The sequence below is a fragment of the Ruditapes philippinarum genome, unplaced genomic scaffold (assembly GCF_026571515.1).
Source record: "Ruditapes philippinarum isolate M1 unplaced genomic scaffold, ASM2657151v2 ctg4202_1_1_1_1, whole genome shotgun sequence".
Taxonomy (NCBI): Eukaryota; Metazoa; Mollusca; class Bivalvia; order Venerida; family Veneridae; genus Ruditapes; species Ruditapes philippinarum.
The window spans coordinates 23502-43027 of NW_026855576.1; the positions used below are offsets into that span (position 1 = coordinate 23502).

The 19526-nt window shown below is 31.1% G+C and overlaps 1 protein-coding gene across 1 annotated transcript; it reads left to right on the forward strand.

Annotated features, from left to right (window-relative positions):
- Positions 1 to 8684: 8684 nt before the first annotated feature.
- LOC132743766 (spondin-2-like) lies at positions 8685 to 13220 on the forward strand. Its single transcript, XM_060732328.1, has 4 exons — positions 8685 to 9167; positions 9768 to 9979; positions 10672 to 11146; positions 12148 to 13220. Exons 1-4 carry the CDS (start codon positions 8927 to 8929, stop codon positions 12354 to 12356), a joined length of 1137 nt encoding a protein of 378 aa, XP_060588311.1. The 5' UTR covers positions 8685 to 8926; the 3' UTR covers positions 12357 to 13220.
- Positions 13221 to 19526: the final 6306 nt, after the last annotated feature.

Consider the following 19526-nt stretch of genomic DNA (forward strand, 5'->3'; position numbering starts at 1 on the left):
TAACAATTGTAAAATGTCACCAACTATCATCCTTGGGAATCATCTATTAAAATTTCTTTCTTTCTTTTTTAATTTTGAAAACTGGGCCCGTGTTCAGAGTGCCTGAAAGGTCGTAGGAACACTTTTAACTTAGAATACATACTGGATAAGTTGAATACTATAATGCATGTAAGAGGGCATTGACAATACATAATAAAAGATCCGACTAGCTATGTCTCCTCGTGTCCATGCTACAAACACGCAGATTTGGCTTCAGCTTTATTATTCCTGTATGATTTTATTGTTACACGAAACAAGGCACAAAGTAACCGTAGTCTCAATTTCGAAGATTTATTTCTAGTTTTAACATTGTGATCACTTCTCTCGAGGGAATTTCAAATTTGAGAATGAATAAGTACGTCCCATGTACACTTTCTATGAATTTGTTTACCATGGTAAAAGTCCTGCATGTACCTGAAGAGTTCATTTACGTCTATAAAACTTGTTTACTTCCTATAATTCAGTTATAACAAAATAATTAAAAACACGCTAAAGGAACGAGTTGTTCATTACTTTGAGCCACATTTCTGTTATAATTAAAAAACCACTATTCATCACTGATGAGGATTACAAAACCTTCCAAAGCTTTGTCAGAAAACTGGAACAGTTTCAGCCAATAATTAAACGTTGCTTTTCGAACAAAACACATGAACATAGTGTACATTTTCTTCGTGAATAATGGCTGATTTGAAGCAATCTCTCTTTGTTTTTGTTGTCGCTGTTGAAATGATGACAACAAGCTGATTACGAGACCGCGAAAACAAACGGGTATATTGCGACAACTGACATTATGGACTTGAGAAACGAATATAATATGGCTTTTTGAAGGCTAATAAAATGTAAATTGCCTATTAGACAGGACTGATTTTGAGAATTTGGCTCCCTATAAGATGCTACAAGTGGTATCTCGGTGTATTTTACCTATTATAAGGTATACTGAATCCGATAAAGGTGGATACCTAATTGAAAAAATCTTTATCTTTGACCATTGAAATGGGGCCATTTAAAATGAACGCAACATTAGAAAGGCTGCGCAAATTCTTTATCATTAAATGGATGATATGAGTCAAATAAAAACGTTGTTAAAGGAGAAGAATTAAGCCCTTGAAGTTGTCACAAAGCATGTTGTAAGCTGAAAAACAAAATTAGAAGCACCAAAACCAGAATAAAAAAGATCACAAAAATCCCAAATATGGCCGAAAAATCCAAGATTCAGACATATTTCATAGGCAATATATATAGTAATATAAGAATGTAATATAAAGAATAGTACTGAAAAACTTAAGCATCTTACGCACGGAACACCACACTCCTTCTGCCCTAGTCGCTAGATATAGATGCTTTCATGTATTTATCTGCACTATTATGCAAGATAAGAGTGGCTACTTCCGATGCCTACTTAAATTTGCAAAGTGTGCTCTGTGTGAGGTTAAACACGTGTGCAATGAAATAAACGATATTAAGAGGCACTTTCTCTGAGGTACTGCTTGGTTTTTGGTGTACGTGTTTCTCTGTTATGCGGTCGTCGTCGCGTTCTCGTTATCAGTTTCTCGTCCATTTCTTGCTGTCTCTTGTCTTCGACTTTTTGTTTTGTCGCAGTTCTGTTGTTGTCCAGTTCTTTTGTAATCGTCCTGGTTCAGTTCTTTGTTGTTAGATGTTCTGTTTACGGTTCTCGTCCTCAGTCTGTCTGTTATCGGTTCTCGTCTTCATTAGCTTAATCAGCCCGTCTATGTTATTACTGTATCGGTCCCTCTAGTTTACTGTTATCCAATCCTCGTCTCCGGCTGTCTGTTGTCAGTTCTTCTGTTATCGTCCCTGTCCTCCGTTTCTCCTTTCTTCTGTTATTCGGTTCTCGTCTCTTTTCTTCTGTAATTCAGTCCTGGTCTCCGTTTTCTAAAAGTTTGTTTAATTCTGTCATCTGTTGCCGTCACTGGTTATCGATGCCACGGTCTATTCGGTTCGTATGTCAGTTTATCGTCTATGTTAATTTTGTTTATCGTTTGTCTATTTTTTCTGTTATTAATGGTCGCTCCGGTTCGTCTTGTCAGTTCTTCTGTTACGTCTTGGTTCTTGTCTGTTTTTCCTCCGTCTTCTGTCATCGTTCTCGTCTCTTGCTATAATCAGTCCTGGTCTCGCTCATTTTCTTGTTTCACCTTGTGTCATGGGTTCCCGTTCTGTTATCGATCCCGTCTTCATCATTTTATTCAGTTATTCGGTCTTTCGTCTCTCTTTTGTTGGTTGTTTTTGTTGTCAGTTCTTTCTCGTTATCGCGTCCCCTGTCCCTGCTTTTCTGTTATCGTTGATGTCTCTGTCGCTTGTTTGTTTCATCTTCTGTTATCGGTATGCCTCTGTTCGTTGTAATTTTTCATTTTTTGTTTATGCTGTCTCCTGGTCCTGCTGTTCTTCTGGTTAGGCGGTCTTCGTCTCTGGTTCGCTTTTTGTCAAAATGTCTTGACTTCACTGTTCTTCCTTCTGTGTATCGGTGCTGTCGTCTTCGGTTCTTGTACTTTCGGTACTTGTTTCCTGTCCGTTTAAGGTCTTTTCTGTTTCATTGTTACCGTCACCTGTGTCTATTTTCCTTGGGGTTTTTTTCAGTATTTTTAGCCCTTTAATTTTGTTCGTGGAAAAAGGGGGTGGGTCGGGAAATCAAGGGCCCCTTGATTTTTAGTCCAAAAGTGTTTTCCAAAATTTCACCCCTTTTTCGCCCGGGTCTGAATTTAAAAACCATTTTGAAAAAACCTTAAAACCTTAAATAATTTTTAAATGGCAAAAAAGGGGTTTTAATCAAATTATATTTTAACACCCCTTTTTATTTTAGCCAACCACGTTTACTTTTTTTATATGGTCAAAAAAAAAAGGAAAATTTCTCCATTTTTAACAAATTTGTATTTTATAGGAAAAACTTTGCTGTTTCTTTAAGAAAATTTTTCCTGGAAATTCCCTTGGAAGGGTACCCGGAAAAATTTTTAATTTTTTAATCCCTTTTTGTAGAATTTTTTTCAAAACCCGGTGACCCGAATTCCAAAAAATTTTTGAAGAGCTGCCATGGGATAGCAAGACACGTAAACAAAATTTCCCTTTTTAGATTTTTTATGACCGATGAAAAAATTTGGGGGTTTTTATTTTTTGTTGGTTTTAAAGTTGTTGTTTTTAACTTTAACTTTTAAAATTTAAAATTTAAAAAGTCACTTTTTTTGTAAACAAGAAAGGTAAACAAAATTTTTTTGTTTTTTGTATTTTTTTTAAAGGGAAAGTATAAAGTTGACTTTTAAAAATTAAAAGATTTTCCATCGTAAAACCTGAATGGGAGTTTTTAATTTTAATTTTAAAAAAAAATTTATGCAGATAAATTTTTTTTTTGGGAGAAACCCAAAAAAACAAACAAAAAAAACACACAAAAAAAACCTTTCAAAGCATCATACTGTGTTTTAAAGTTCACAATGTTTCTTTAAAAAAAAACCCCTTTTTTTTAATTTCAAATTTTTACAAGTGAACATTTTTAAAAAAATGGGACAGAAATGTTTTTTTAAAAAGTAGGTTTGGGTTTTTTTTTAAAACCCAGGGTTTTTCAAAAACTTTATTTATCACATTTTTTATATTAAAAAACCCGAGTACAGAAAAAAATTGACAGGGAAAACAAAATTTTTATAGATTGAGATAGAGCCAAGATTCGTAAAATATTTGGGGGTTTTCCCAAAAGGAGTTTTTATCCTGATAAAGTTTTTTTAAATAGGATAAACATTTACAAGCTTAAATTCCCAAAATTTTTTACTGCCTTAATTTTTTTTTTTTTTTTTAGTTAGTTTTGGGGAAAAAAGGCCTTTAACCCAAAAAGGGGATCTTTTATTTTATAGATAAAAAATTTTTTAAATTTTGTCACAATGTCCCCCTTGGGAAAAAAAAATTTTTTTAAAGGTTTTGGCATACCCTTTAATCCCGGGTTTGCATGTTGGGAAAAACAATATTCTTTTTTTTGTATACACAGCCTCATTTTTATTTGTATAGTTTTTTTTTATTTAAACCCCCAATTTAAAATTACAAAACAAATAAATTTTAAAAAATTTTGGGTCACCCTTTGATTTTGTTGGTTTAAAGTTTTTCGGGGAAAATTAAAATGGAGTATAAAAATAAAGGACATTTGGGTTTTTTTGTGTTTTTAAAGGGTAAAAATTTTTTTTCATCGAGTGGGGTTTTAAAAAAAAAGTATTTCCCCCGGGGTGGCCCTTGGGCACCCATGGGGAAAACTTTTTTTTAAAGGGTTTAACCGGGTAAAAAATTTTTTTTTTTTTAAAAAAAAACTTTTTGGGGTCGGTTTTTGTTTTTTGTTTATGGCATTTTAAAAACATTTTTTGAATTTTAAAATTTTTTTTAAATATTCATTTTTTTTTTTAAAAACCAAAAAAAATTTTCCATAATTAAAAGGTGCAAAAAATTAATTATTGAAAACAAAATGAAGCCGGAGTCGAAAAATACACAAGAATAACAAATGGCTGGGGGATAATGACTAATTTTTTTGAGTTCCCGATTTGGGCAAAAAAGGAACCAGCCGCCCACTTTATGTCCACTGTGACATCATTTCCCCCTTGACAGCCAACCCTTTACTTGATAATCGTGAGAAATTGAGCATAATTTTAAAATTTTCTTAAAATATATTATATTTTGAGATCAGTATTTCATCCTCAAATAGAGGCAATTTTTACCCCTTCTTTTAATGTGTGTGATCTAATATTTAAATAGTAAACCAGCTGCAGAAACACAAACATATTTTAAAGTCAATATAAATACGAACATGTCAACTGATAAAATATCCTTGGTATTGTTGAACAAAAACAATTTTGTAAAAAAATGAAATTCTGAGACAAACAACAGCAATTACACAATAATAGTTAATTACTTTATTGATCCTTTAGCTATGGAATATATTAACAACAAAATTCGTTACAGATGTTTTTAAATAATAAAAACTTGAATCATTATCAATTAACAATTATATAAATCTTATCAAGTTGTTATAAAATGCCTCCCTTTTTAATGCATATATAAACGCATCAGTACCTAATATTTTTTCTGCCTTTTTACCTGGCATACTTCCCGGATGAAGTAGACTTGTGACGTCATAGCTGATGTCTAGTAAACACGTACTTTTCATACTTTTCATGTACTACAAATAGGCCACATGAAAACGGCTAGACGCAAAGGTTATAATTTTTGCGAACTTAACAGTTTCAATACAAAGCTATGTTACCATTTGTACTGAAATGCACTTAAAAAGATAACTATAATTTATCAATTACGCAATTAATAAAAGTAAAAGCAATTGTTATAACAATAGTTTTTATAGGATATATGATTATATGATGTAGTAAGATGGGAAAAAAAGAGCTGACAGCAATGGAGTATAATAACTATAAATCATTTTTCTTTGCATTTGGTACCAGATGGAAATGCTCAAATGAAGTGAACGTCATTTTTCTACTTAACTGTACAGGTTTTATAAAGATTAAGGAACATTTGTATGCCCCAAGATAATAAACTCAAATCTTTAAAAAGGTATGATATAGAAAACAGTCCTGTCTTTATTTCGAATTTATAACATTGTACTTTACGCTCTTTACTTTGACTAGAATTTACAGAATTCACAAATTTGCAGCATCCGTTTACAAAGAGAACATAAAAGCCGCGACTGTCCAATCAAAAGCTATGCTACAAAACATGCAGTACTACAACTTTCTTTATAAATCAAGAGGTCCGGTTAAACTTGAAAAAAATATGTTTGTATACAGTTGAACAGCTTTTAATAAATGTTACAGCCAAAAGAAATGACCTAATTCTAAGCAAAATGAAAAATTATAATTTAGAGATACAGTACATTTGTAAAAATCTTAAAACAATATCCTTCTCTTGAAAACACGTTAGTTTTTTTAACATTTGCAACAGCCTTTGTGAAAAATATCTCAAAGAAAAACGTCATACTTTTTTGCAAGTTCTTCTGAAAATATAACTTAATGATTTAATGGACTTGCAAATCTTATAACTTATTGTAAGTACACTACGTTATCTAATATAGACACACCCAGTACTGAATGAGCAACTGCATACTTACCTAGTATATATAATCTAAGACAATATTTTTAAAAAAGAGCTATTGTTCTTTTCAACATATACAGCTCTCTATATAAAATACATTGAAAAAAAATAAGTAAATAGGAAAATAAATGAGCCGCGTCACGACAAAACCAACATAGTGCGTTTTCGACCAGCATGGATCTAGACCAGCCTGCATATCCGGGCAGTCTAATCAGGATCCATGCTGTTCGCTTACAAACCCTATTACAAGTAGAGAATCTGATAGCGAACAGCATGGATCCTGATCAGACTGCGCGGTCTGGATCCATGCTGGTCGCAAACCCATTATGTTGGTTTTGTCGTGGCGCGGCTCAAATATTGTCAAAAGGCCACTACTTTCAATTGGACTATCAGATTTACGTTTGAAGAAGAATCGTAGTTATGTTCCAAAGCTAATAAAAATGTTTGTAAATTGTTTTTGTTCTATATATTCCAAGAGTGTTGTTTTATATAATATACATGTACATGCCATCATGATTTTTTTCACTATAAACGGTCTTTAGTTTTGATATGCTAATATGCTAATAACAAAATTGATAATAGAATATTAAATTCGTGTAAGTTCATTTCTGAATATGTTCAATTTGTTGAATAAAATAATATCATGCTCTCTAGAGGCTCGCATAATATAATTTTATTTAACTCGTTCAACAAATTCAGCCTTGAACTTACACTCATTCAATATCCTCTATTTCTTTAAATTAGAAATATAACAACATATCTATAACAAAATTTGTATACTTGAATAAATACAACAACTTATGTTATTTGCTGCAAAAGTGTTTTAATAATTGTTGGTACGCCATATGCAGTAGACCTTGTCAAAAAGGCATTTACAGGATATTATAAAATTACTGATTTTAAAAAAAGTATCTTTTCTATGTAAATGACATATTCGAGCACCATTTGTCCTAAAAGGCATACCATATTTATTACTTGTTTGAACAAAAATGTGTTTAAATGATTGAAAGTGAAGCATCTGACGCCAACAGCAATATGTGAAGGGAACAAAACATGGACGATTTACGTTGTAAACATGCAAAAACAACATTATGGCTAAATGATGCCGATAGTAAAACTCTACAAACAGTAGTAAAACATCAATTATTGCAGTTCCTGACACCTTATAAATACCAATTTTGTTGCATTTACACCAACAGAGACATTAACTTGTTTTATGTTTAATTAAAAACATTCTAACTTATAGATTTACAGATATTTTGCAGCAAAAAGCAAGAATAATTGCAATGAAACTTAAATGATTATTAATAAAGCTTGAATGTTTTCTTTTTAGAAAGATATACAAGCATCAAGTAATAGAGGAGTAACACGTGTGCGGTGACAAGCCCCAATTTCAAATTCACTGCCTAGAAGCTTTTGTATTTATTACAATTTCTTCATATATGTTATGTGAACGAAGCACCAAGTTATATGTCTAATTCTTAATAAAGAAAATTTATAATTTTCCATATAATATTGAGACATTAACATTTTTGTGATGGAAACATTAGAGTTAATTTCATCCAAACGGGTTTGTCTAACATAAGACTAAAATCAGAACTAAATTGCTTAACTTTGCCTGCACTTAGCAGTAATTGGACTGATTCTTTTTATATTTAAAAGTTTAGTTTAATACCCATTGTAAATAAGCTTTTCTTGCACAACATTTCCATGGTGTCTTTGATTGGGATTTACTCATTGATTAATGTGCCCAAAAATGGTCAATTGACCCCAAAAAGCAAACCTTTTCCTAAATTTTTTTTTTTGTAAATTATGATCAGAAAGGGCCAAAAAAGTCTCTTAATTACGATTATTTAAATTCACAACATTTCCATAAATCTCGGTGTACGGTTAATGAAAATGCAAAATTACGCATAATTATGGTGGTATTAATGTACGAGTAGGTTTGAGTAATTGTCAAATTGTGCAAAATTGTGTAAAAATCTGGAAAAGGGATAAACCCTCGGAAACAATTGAATCTACAATTTTATATGAAAATTGAAGACTCGATTAAATGAGAGATAATGTAAAAGTGCAACATCTCTCACGCTCCTTAGCACCGACTTAAGATTATTGTTTAGAAATGAGTAATGTAAACAAACCATCGTCAAAATATCAATAAAATATTTTAATAAACAAACACAAAGAGGTGTATACTGAAAATAAAACAACGAACGATATTTTTGAAGGAAAACAAGGTAATAGAAGAGATGTGATCTTGAAAACAATTCAAAAACTATGGATACCCACCTCATTGAAATCACGCATCTGTGTTGACAGAAGAATTGGCAGATGGCAAATAACGCACTGATTTCGGTTAATTTAACTTCAAAAAAACAAACATCTGTGAGAATTTATTATAATTGCTTGTTTCGCCTAGATCTGCTTTAATAATTTGATTCATTGCTGTTTCACATTCGACCTTTCTTTACAACTAATAACGTACTAGCGTATCGTAAAATATACCTGTAGAAAAAAAAATACTCGAGTACAAACCTATATAAGAGGTACCAAGCGCTGTAGTAAAATCATTTCTACGCGGGCATTAGATGTTCTTAGGAAACTTTGTATGACGCTGATTTGTGCTTTAATAGGCATTACGTTAAGGAAAAATCGTTTAATTTATTATCAGTTTGCAAACATAAGAAATAACATTATTTTATTTGCATTTAAGACTATTATCAGTGCTTTAAGTAGTTTGTCAATCTGATGGTGTTACTTTAATTAAGAAATAAATTATACACTTACATTCTGTCTGACAATGAATATTTTGAGATTTTTGCAACATTTTACAATAGTCCTTATTGTCATATTCCTGGCCGTTGACGGGAAACGAAAATCCAAAGGATCTAAAAGTAGGGGTGGGCAAAAATACAGCGGCAAATGTAAGCCAAAGATAATGGCCGAGTATGAATTAGCTTTTCACGGAAGTTGGTCTGAAGATTTGTACCCAAGGATGTTTCCCAAATATAGACCACCTGCGCAATGGTCAAAATTAATCGGTAAGTATTACTTTATGTTTTTTAATTTATTCATTTATTTATTTTTTTATTTATTTATTTATTTTGTATTTCTGAAACATTTCTAGCAGAGGGATTTTGTTGACCCTTTTCTGCTGGACTTTTTATAGCATGTGAATGCATTTTGTGAAGATTCAAAACTTATAAACTTATATGCTTTATGGAAGTAGATGAATAAAGCTAAAAAGTATATTATTTATATACCACCTTATTTAATCATAAGAAAAAAATCAAATTTCATCAGGTGCACATTTTTATATATAAAAAATATACCCGTCCTATAGGAAAATAGTATGTGAAATCTTATAGGATGACTAATTAATAACCGACATAACAAGTAAGTAAATAAATAAAATATGAGTAAGAAAAAAAAAATTAGATGAAAATAAATTATAAAGATGAAATAATGATAATGAAAAATAATTGATGAATAACTTATTTTCTGTATTATTTCCTCTTCTTCATTTGTTTTAGAAAATTATGCGTAAATGGTAGTAGTCTGGAAATGTCTTACCTGTATAAAATAAAAATAATAATAATTCTATTCATAATTCATACATTTCTCTTTTTTTTCGTTTAAAGGTCGGACTCATTCTGATCATTATACAATGTGGAGTGAAGGATCACTTGCGTCAGAAGCTGTACAGAAGTTTGCTGAAGAAGGTGACACGAGTGGGTTTGATTTTGAAGCACAAGCATATGGAGGAGTCAGGGACATGTTTACAGCGGCACCAATAAGAGCTGGTTTAGGCAAGACTGCAACCAATTTCATTACGGATGGTAGCCACACAAAGGTTCGTTTATATAACATATTTGATATATGTTGTTCAGCAGTTCTACTGTTGCAATCATAAAAACGAAGTTAAGAACAAACAGAGACAGTGGATTTATAGTATACATTTCTTAACACTATATTGACATTGTGATATATTGTAAATTTGTTACTTTAGAATCATACAAAAAAATGGTCTTGAAAAAATAATAAATGAGAGTTCTAACAGAAGATAACAGAGAGCATAATTCCAGACACCAAGTAATTTATTTTCCAGGTATCTAATTTATCGGTTTATAATTCACAGCTGGAGAAAATCCAGAGCACATTTTGTTAATACTATGAATTCTGATGTCGACAATTAGTTTCTGCTTGTATTTAGTTGATATTAGATTAATTTATATAAAGAATATGTTTCAGACAAAAACATGATGCTTCTGTTGAATTTTAATGTAAAACGGGACCATTTTATGCTGCTAAAATATACGTTTAACGCCAAAATAATGATTAAACCATTTATTTATGAGCAAATTTATTAATGAGGCATTTTGAATATCAAACACGTTTGTTCAGTTGCAATATCATGGGTTCGTTAACTCGTAAAATGTATCATTTGTTTGAAATTTGAGTGAATATATATTAATTACATTCAATATATTATTTATATGACAACAAAAATAAAGCTAATTTCAGACAACTGGTTTTATTTGACAGGTGTCATTTATGGTCAAGCTTATTCCAAGTCCTGACTGGTTTGTTGGCGTTGCATCGTTTGACCTTTGCGAGCGCAATCGATGGAAAAGCCATCTTAAAGTTGATCTATATCCTATGGACGCTGGTACAGATCGTGGACTAACTTTTACCTCCCCGAATTGGCCATCTAATCCGAAACAACCAATCTATATGCTGTCTCCTTCCTTACCTGCTCATACAGCCAGCGCATTCCTTTACCGTAACATGACATCACTTCCGGCAATAGCTAAAGTTTATCTAACGAAAGTGTCAGAATACAGACGAAAAGGAAAAACGCCACCAGCGATTAAACAAGAGAGGAACATGGTAATATTTGACAGTCTAGACAGTAGTAAAGTCATTCCAGAGCTAGAGAAAATCATTGACCGGACAATTACTCAAAACAAGGAGCAAAGACGTAATGAAATTGCAGCACCAGAAGCCGACACAAAAACAGGTGGGACACTCTCATAATTACTTTTATAGAGCGATAGTATGTAGGGCATAGTAAAAATAATAATGTTTAGTCTTAGCTTGTGTGTGGCTCGTTACAAATCTGTAAATATTTTTTAGAAATGCTTGTGTTGATTCTTTCATTGCAATTATGTCATCGTTAAAGTCAGTGAGCTCTGATTAGTTTACAAAACATCTATTTGTAATGGATGGCGCACATTTTGTATCAAAATCGATGCCAAGAAAATTTTGCTGTTCAGCAAAATCCACCTGGCTTAACTAACACATACATGCAACAGGTGCAGTATTTCCTTCAAGGTTTAGATTATCATTTAGTGTAGCGATATTTAATATCTTTATTATAACCGACTTTAGTGTACTTTTTTATTGTTGCACTTTACAAAAATATTAGAAATATTAGATAGAATTAAGCGATACAGTAAATTAGAGCTATAATTAGCTCTATTATCTAAGACGTGAATAAGATATAAAAAAGTTAATCAAAATACCAAAGGCGTTAAAGTAATTTAAGCTGTATATATTGATTTTTGCATCTACATTACTAAAGTTATTTTCTGTATTAATGAAAAGTGCACTGACCATTTTTGGTCACACTTCATTAATTTGCTTGAGGTTTTTTTCTGTATTTAAAGTCCAGATTGATTATGTAATATATCAACATATACCGGTTACCAATTTGGAAATTTTAAAAAGAAGAATGATATAGACATTGTAAGAAAAAGGATCAAACTAATCATTGGTTTGAAATATTTAAAAACAATCAAAAACAAATCGAGAAGTAAATGGTATTTGCACATGTAGAAGCTTCAGTAAAAAACGTTAAAACAAAAGATAATATAAATGCTAAGGGGTTGCGTTTTTTACAGAATCTTCTATTCGTGTTTTCAACCAATAAAATAAGTTTTGGCAATATTTTTGGTGTTCTTCTCCACCATTTGCAATGCATGTAGCAAATCTTTGCAATTATTTGTTTGCTTATTTCAGGAACAGATTCAGGCTGCATTGTATCACAGTGGACAGATTGGTCATCCTGTACAGTGACATGTGGCTTTGGTCGACAAGAAAGGCGACGAACTATCATCCGTAGAGCTTTATTACCAGGCCAATATTGCCCGGTTTTGAGAGAGGACAGGATTTGCGAGTTAGCGAAATGCCGATGGGAAGCTTTTAAGTTTTTAAAACATAACGGCTGATTTGAGAAATGACCGATTATTTAATTACAGCTAAATCACATTCCAGTATAATATATTCATCATTGATATCATTTTTTTTTGTCCTTTTGTTGTTATTTATTAATACATCTTAATATGTTTTATATTGTGTTAAATTAATGCTGAACTAAATAGTGCTTTATTCGAATTGCGAATAGAAAACTCTTTGCTTATTCCTTATACCAAATTTTAAAATCATACCAAAGATATTTTATCTGACTAATCAGAAATTTCTTTTATTGATGAAAAATAAACTATGAATTTAAAAACCATTTTGGTTGTTGATAAATATTACGATATGAGTGGTTCACAAGTACTTTTTCAAATTTTGTTGCAATACAGTTTTTTTTTACAGATAATTCAATATTTTGAATGTTGTGCAAGTGCTTATCATTTTTTTTTAATTTATAATTTTACGGGTCTTCTTTGTAAATATTGTATTTAACAAATTTTGTTGTATAATTAATAAGAATTAAATCGATTTTTTGCTTATTTAAGAAGGGCAATCTAAGTTTCGTTTAAGAAACAAAATGTTAGTTGTGAGAGAAAATACCAGTGATATCGAGGATGCTTCATTAAAACTTCCATCTTAGGCGAGCTTAAGTAAAAAGAGATCAAACAGATAAACATGTTTTAGCATTATCTATTTTTCAACATTGTTAAAAAAGACATTTACACATAGATACTAAAATCAGAAGAAAAAATAATTTGTGTATAATGAAGAACAATTCTTTTGAACTACAGCATACACTAGCTTCTAATCTACGTTAACACTTTTTATTTTTGAGTTTGTTGTTGTGTTTCATATGCTGTTATAATAAAGCAATAAACATTATAGATAAAAGAGACTTTCTTTCCTCGTCTTCCCCGTTGCATCCAAATTGTCCTCTTGCCCTCCCGGTTCCATTTATGGTGCCTTTGCTTCAGAAAATCATGATCGAGTCAACTCCATTTGTGTTCAGTCCGGTCTTATAATACGCCAACCAAGTCAAACATTATTTTACGATCGGTTGAATCGGTCCAAAATTTTAACACAAAATGCATAGGAAATATGTCTTCTTTCCTTAAAAAGAATCAAGAAAGAAAAACATGCAAACCAGTCAATTTGTTAGACTATCCAAATCTTTAGGAGAAATGCAATTTGTCCTTGATATGTTTGTTAGGTAATAATCAGAACAAGAGCCTAGCTTTACAATCATAACTGACACCGGTTATTTTTGGAGGCCTCCATATGGCTAAAATGTTTGGCAAAAGGTAAACGACTTTGAAATTTTATGTTTTATTAGGGAAAACAGCTGGGAAAACAGCTATGAATTTACAATGTAAATAGTTTCACACTATCAAGTCAAATGCATTTAATGAAAGTAAATTTATAAAATCATGACAAACATATTTGATATATTGTTGATATAGGAATTATCATTTATATCAAAAAAAAAAATTATTCAAAATTCGAAAATTCTCTTTTACGATACATTAATGTATTAATGTATTATTAAATTATCTTTTATGAAATTAATGGATATTCTTCAAATACGAATATTGAATATTCACCTTTTTCATACTTGTTTTATATCGTCTGGTTTACTGAATTCTAATGATTTGGCATTTCTTTTAGACCTAGTGAACTCTCTATTATACTTTCGTCTGTTTTACCTTCTGGCAGAACGCCTGCTTATAGTAAACTTATGACGTCATTCAATAATTCCCACAGTAAACATTATCAAGTGATTTCTTTGAAGTTGTTCGAGTCAGACATCAGTTAATTGGAAGTAAACAAAAGATCCTACTTGCTGTGTACTGAGTCATAGTTATTAATTATTAATTTTATGTTGATTTATTAAACAAGTTTTAACAACATATATTTGACAATGTTTTTTATAAGCAGATAGTTTCAAACACTTATGGTCTAACTTGATTTATATATAAAGTATTCATTTATACGATATTCCGATAAGCAAAATTATGATTGCTTAATATACTCCAAATCGTGTTTTAGCCATAGAAATATAAAAATGCAAATAGAAAAACAAAAACAAAAAACGACAAGATCAAACTTTGTCTTATCTTTGTGTTTTCAAAATACCTCTTTGTTTACCCTTTGATTGATATCTTTGTAACAAATTATTTACCATTCAGCGCTACTTTTTTCCGGGGAATCAATGATATGAAAAATATTATATTAAAATTATTGCTTGCACCTTCTAAAGAAGGAAAATATTTATTTCTGTGACAAAACATAATATTCGAATTATATGATACGTGATTATATATCTAAAAGGTGAATTATGCAATGTAAATTCATTAAGTGACTCATATTTTGCACTTAATAAACCCAGTCAAGACAGGTACTTAATTCTTACAATGTAAAGTAATTTTTTCTCTCGCATGGAGCATGGAAATATTGTATAATATTAAAACTAGGCTGCTTTTGTAGACAGGGCGGATACAACTTTTGAATAAAACTTAAAACGTTTTCGCCCTTGGTGGTAGAATAACAGCAGGAAAACAGTTTGGCAACATCTTTTTCAATCATCTATCCTGCAATCTCCATCTAACCGTGGGTTTTATCAGATTCTTGAAACATTATTATAATTTGTAATGCGCCATTTCAATAATATATTTTAATAATTGTGTGACGGTTCAGAACTATTTACTATTTAGGGTAGGAGATGTTTAAGCATAGCTTGGTCGGTAGAGCCGCTGTACGTATTCCGAGGGTCCAGGGTTCTAGTTCCGGTCAAGCTGAACATTTCCCATCCTTTGACATTTGGTGCCTAACGGGGGACCGTGACTGAATATAGCTCAGAGTTTAATTCACATCGTTCTGTAGCTCTGTGAAATTCGAGGACGAATTTCAATACAGCAGGGGAGTATGTCACGGTTCAGAACTGTTCACAATTTAGGGGAGGAGATAGCTCAGTCGGTAAAGCCGCTGTACGGTATTCCAAGAGTCCCGGGTTCAAGTCCCGGTCAGGCTGCACATGTTTCTCACCTTGTGACAATTGTATTAGCCAAAATAGTGCTGAAAACATAGACGATAAAAAGTAACCAAGAATGAACAATCGCTTTTTCTAAATTTCCATTTCTATATTGGCAAAAAAAATCTTGTTTCTACATGAATCTGATTAAAAGGAAATGACCTTACCTTTCAATAAAAATGTTGTTTTTTTGTAAAGGAAAAGCATAACTTTCTACAGCGTTCAGTTGAGACATCATTATCATGCATTTTATCATAGTTAAAATTGTATGTAAACAGATTCGTGAAAGATGAAAGTCAGTCGGCCCAATTGTCTCAACAGAAATATATAATTAAAACGAAAGCTAGAGTTGTTTAAGAAATGGTTTATAACAGCAGAAAAAAACAACAAAAACATTAATAATAATGATATCATAATTAAGCAGTTTATTTCTTAATTTAAACATTTAAAATTTATTTTCCGAGGAATAACATTCCAACATAGTACAGTTATAGTACACATCAAAATCCTATAGTTAAAGGAAATGATTAGAACGGAAGACATAATCATAACTTCTCCTCCTTTAGGTGATTTATCAAGTGTGTCGAGTTATGTACAAACTGATAGCCATATATTGTAATTTTAAGTAAGAAACAAATTATGAATAAAACAATATTTAACAAAATATATCAGGAGGCGTAATTCCAGACACCAAGTAATGTGTTTTCTATCGCTTTATAATTCTCAGCTGGAGAAAATCCAGATTATAGTTTGATATTAATATGAATTCTTTCATCGACAATAAGTTTCTTCTTGCTTTTAGTTGATATCTGTTTAAAAGGTTTGTTAAAATCATAAAACTGATGCTTCCGTTGAAATTTTATGTTAAACGGAACAAGTGTATGGTTTAAATACGTTTCACGTCAATTAAATGATTTTACAAAATGCTAATGAGGCGTTTTGAAATATGAAAGCCCGGTTGGGAATATCATAGACTCTTCAACTCATAAAATCTACCATTTGTATAATATTTAAAATATACTCAAATATGGTAACAAGTAAAAAGCTACTTGATTTTATTTATCTTTAGATCTTTGCTACCAGGTTAAGATTGTGCGGTTTAAAACTAAATAGTATTAGCGGTTAGCTAAATGGTATTTGGAATTGGGAAGTTTTTAAAACAGAATAGTCGAGTTGAACCGAAAATGTTCGACCAGTACTTCATTTCAGTGATGTTTCATTTATATGAGCCTTTGGTCCTTTGGTCGTTGAGTCTATTACTGTATTGTGAGTGAATACTGCTTGAGCCAGTGAGAGGTGTTGCACTCTCCAAAAAATTGAATTATTGCGATCTGTGGTAGAAATGAAATTTGTCTTTAATATTTTTGTTTAGTTTACAGAACAGCAACCAGCCTTCTAATAAGAAACAGAAACTGGTGTTTTTGGGCCAACAGATGTTTAAATTGCTGACGATAGGTAAACGAACGGTGAAAAGTCAAGGTTTATTAGAGTAAACACCTATCAATTTACAATTACTCTAAGCAGTTTAAGCAGTTTAAGTACTAAGAATAAAATATGTTCATGTACATGGTCAGAGGTAAAAGTATCGTTTGTTACTTGACAAAGGTGTTCTGTAAGCTAATCAAGGGGAAAAAACACTGAAGTGAAAATAGGGAATGTCGGGATTTTGTACTTGCACGCTGCATTTTCTCCAAACTTGCCTGGCAGTGTATGAAGATTGGAGAAAATCGCTCAAAAGTTGTTTGAGATGCTCCGGGTAAAACTTTTTCAAATAAATTTGATAAAAGGAAATAACTGTAAAAGTGGGCAAGATAAAGTTATTGTTCTTAATAAATACGTTACAGGAAAAAATCTCCTTGAAAAAATTATATTCAACATATATAATGTAAAAAAAACAGTTCTGGCATACTTGTTTTATATTGTCTGGTTTACTATAAAATTATAATGAGTTGGCATTTTATAGACCTTGTGAACTTTTACTATACTCTCGTCTACTTTCTCCTGGCACGATACCTGTCTATAGTAAACTTATGACGTCAGTCAATGATTCCCACAATCAACATATCAAGTGATTTCTTTGATATTTCCGAAGTTCACGTAAGTCAGTATGATAAATATATCCTATTTGTTGGTTATGAAAACATCGGACTTATTTTAAGCTCGTTTGTTAAACATGCTCATACAATATACATCTATTATTTACAAGTACTCTTTCTGGACTAACAAGAACTGGTGAATTAAGACAGAACATAGTTAATTCACCATCACGTATTGTGTCATTAACGTGTTTAACTAAACATAAACATATTTACAGAAAAAGTCCTTCTATCAAATCTGAATGTTCTAAAATAGTTAAAGCCTAACTAGGACTATATAAAGTTTCTTAGTCTTAACATGGAGTTTCTAAGCTTTAATTTGGACGGGTAAGGTTTATCTATCTCTTTATTAGAACTTAAGCATTCTTTATTATGTCTTTGAAACTCCTAATCAGGACTAATAAACTTTTTATTCGTAATTTATTATTTGTAAGTACTAATTAGGTTCATATACTCCTAATATGGAGATTTTTAATAAGTTTAAGATTAGGCACCATGGAGCTTCGTTATATAAGTTTAAGCTGCTCGTTAATTAATCATTTCTTAGGTGTTATGTTAGTATCAATCCTTGGGTGCATATTGCCAACTAAGTAACCTCTCCAGTATTAAAATTTGCGTTTGTTACTAACTAAATAATTTTTCGGAAGGATTATATATCTAGATACACAAGACACTTTATTTATTTTTTTCTTACCTCAATATTTTACTAGTAATTTTGTAAAATTATTTTTGTTACAAGGCTTCACTTCTTATGAATATTGTGTAACTGTTACATATTCTTCATACTGTAAGTAAAGAAAGAACATTTACCAGCATTTGATAACACAGGAAATTGCTTAAAAGATGAGAGTGTTGTTATCCTACTTCTGGACATAAGTCTTTCTAATGTTTTGTTAACTATGTCAGGTACAAAAAAACTACAAGATATACACTTTGAAATATGTTGACACTAATTTGACAGTTAGGTTTTTTGTATGCTTTACCGTCAAAATTATGCCACTATGAATATTTTTTTTCTAAAAGTTGGTCTAATGATAAAACTTTGACAATAAGTGTGATGTGTTATAGCTTTAATTATATTCAATGGAAGAAAATATCACAAAACTTGCCGGCACCCCATTATAAACACTTTTAAAAAGGCATTTGTTCAATCAAAGCATCTTATGAAACTATAACGCACCTTTTTTCCTATATGTCAAATTCTCATTCCAAAATGAAAGTAAAATGGGCCTGCAGATTGTTTTCAAATGGAGTATTTTCATTGGTCACAGGAAAACCTCGGACCAATGAAAATACTTAAAGGGAAACAACTCTGCTGTGCCAATTTACTTTCATTTTGGATTGAGAATTTGACATATAGGAAAAAAGGTGCGTTATAGTTTCATATGATGCTTTGATTGAACAATTATTACAAATAATAACTTAATTTTATCATATTTAAATACGCAATACAAAGAAATATTCTTTCACGGTGAATTTAGTGTGTTTTACTCGTGAGAGTTTTACCGAAACGGTGCAATCAGATCTCTTCCGAGTTTCATTTGTTGACAGTTTGGGCTTGGATATTTCTTGCTACGTATAATCAGCGAAGGTGCCAGTGTTGTTTTCTTAAAAAGTATTTATTTATCTAAGATTTGAGACCAAGATTATTAAGATTGGTGAAAAATTGATGAATATATGCGCTGATAATTGAGATGCTAGTGATATTTCTATGCAAAATGAAAGTAGAGTAAAATACCTTTATAATATTTTAGTCATAAAAAAATTTTTTTTTTCATAATTTTTTTTTAGGGTTTTGGATTGTAGAGGGGGAACGGGGGTATAGTGTAAGTCATGGCCACGCAACGTTTACCTGTGGACTGCACAATAAACTTAGTTCCTTTATGATGTATAACGAGGAATACACGATGATTTTTATAGACAGGGTGTGTACCATATTCAATTAAAACTTCAAAAGAGTTCTCTCTTAGTGGTAGGATTAAAAGACAAAAACAATATAATAAATATAATCTTATTTTCACTTCGTTTATTTAAATCTAAAGGTTAAGTTTAAAGTAAGAATACATTTTACGAAT

Excerpts from the sequence above, each read along its gene's own strand:
- LOC132743766 (XM_060732328.1), top strand. The coding sequence starts at position 8,927 with ATGAATATTTTGAGATTTTTGCAACATTTTACAATAGTCCTTATTGTC. Across the intron at positions 9,168-9,767 it reads GCAATGGTCAAAATTAATCG|GTCGGACTCATTCTGATCAT; the intron begins GTAAGTATTACT and ends TTTCGTTTAAAG. Across the intron at positions 11,147-12,147 it reads AGAAGCCGACACAAAAACAG|GAACAGATTCAGGCTGCATT; the intron begins GTGGGACACTCT and ends TGCTTATTTCAG.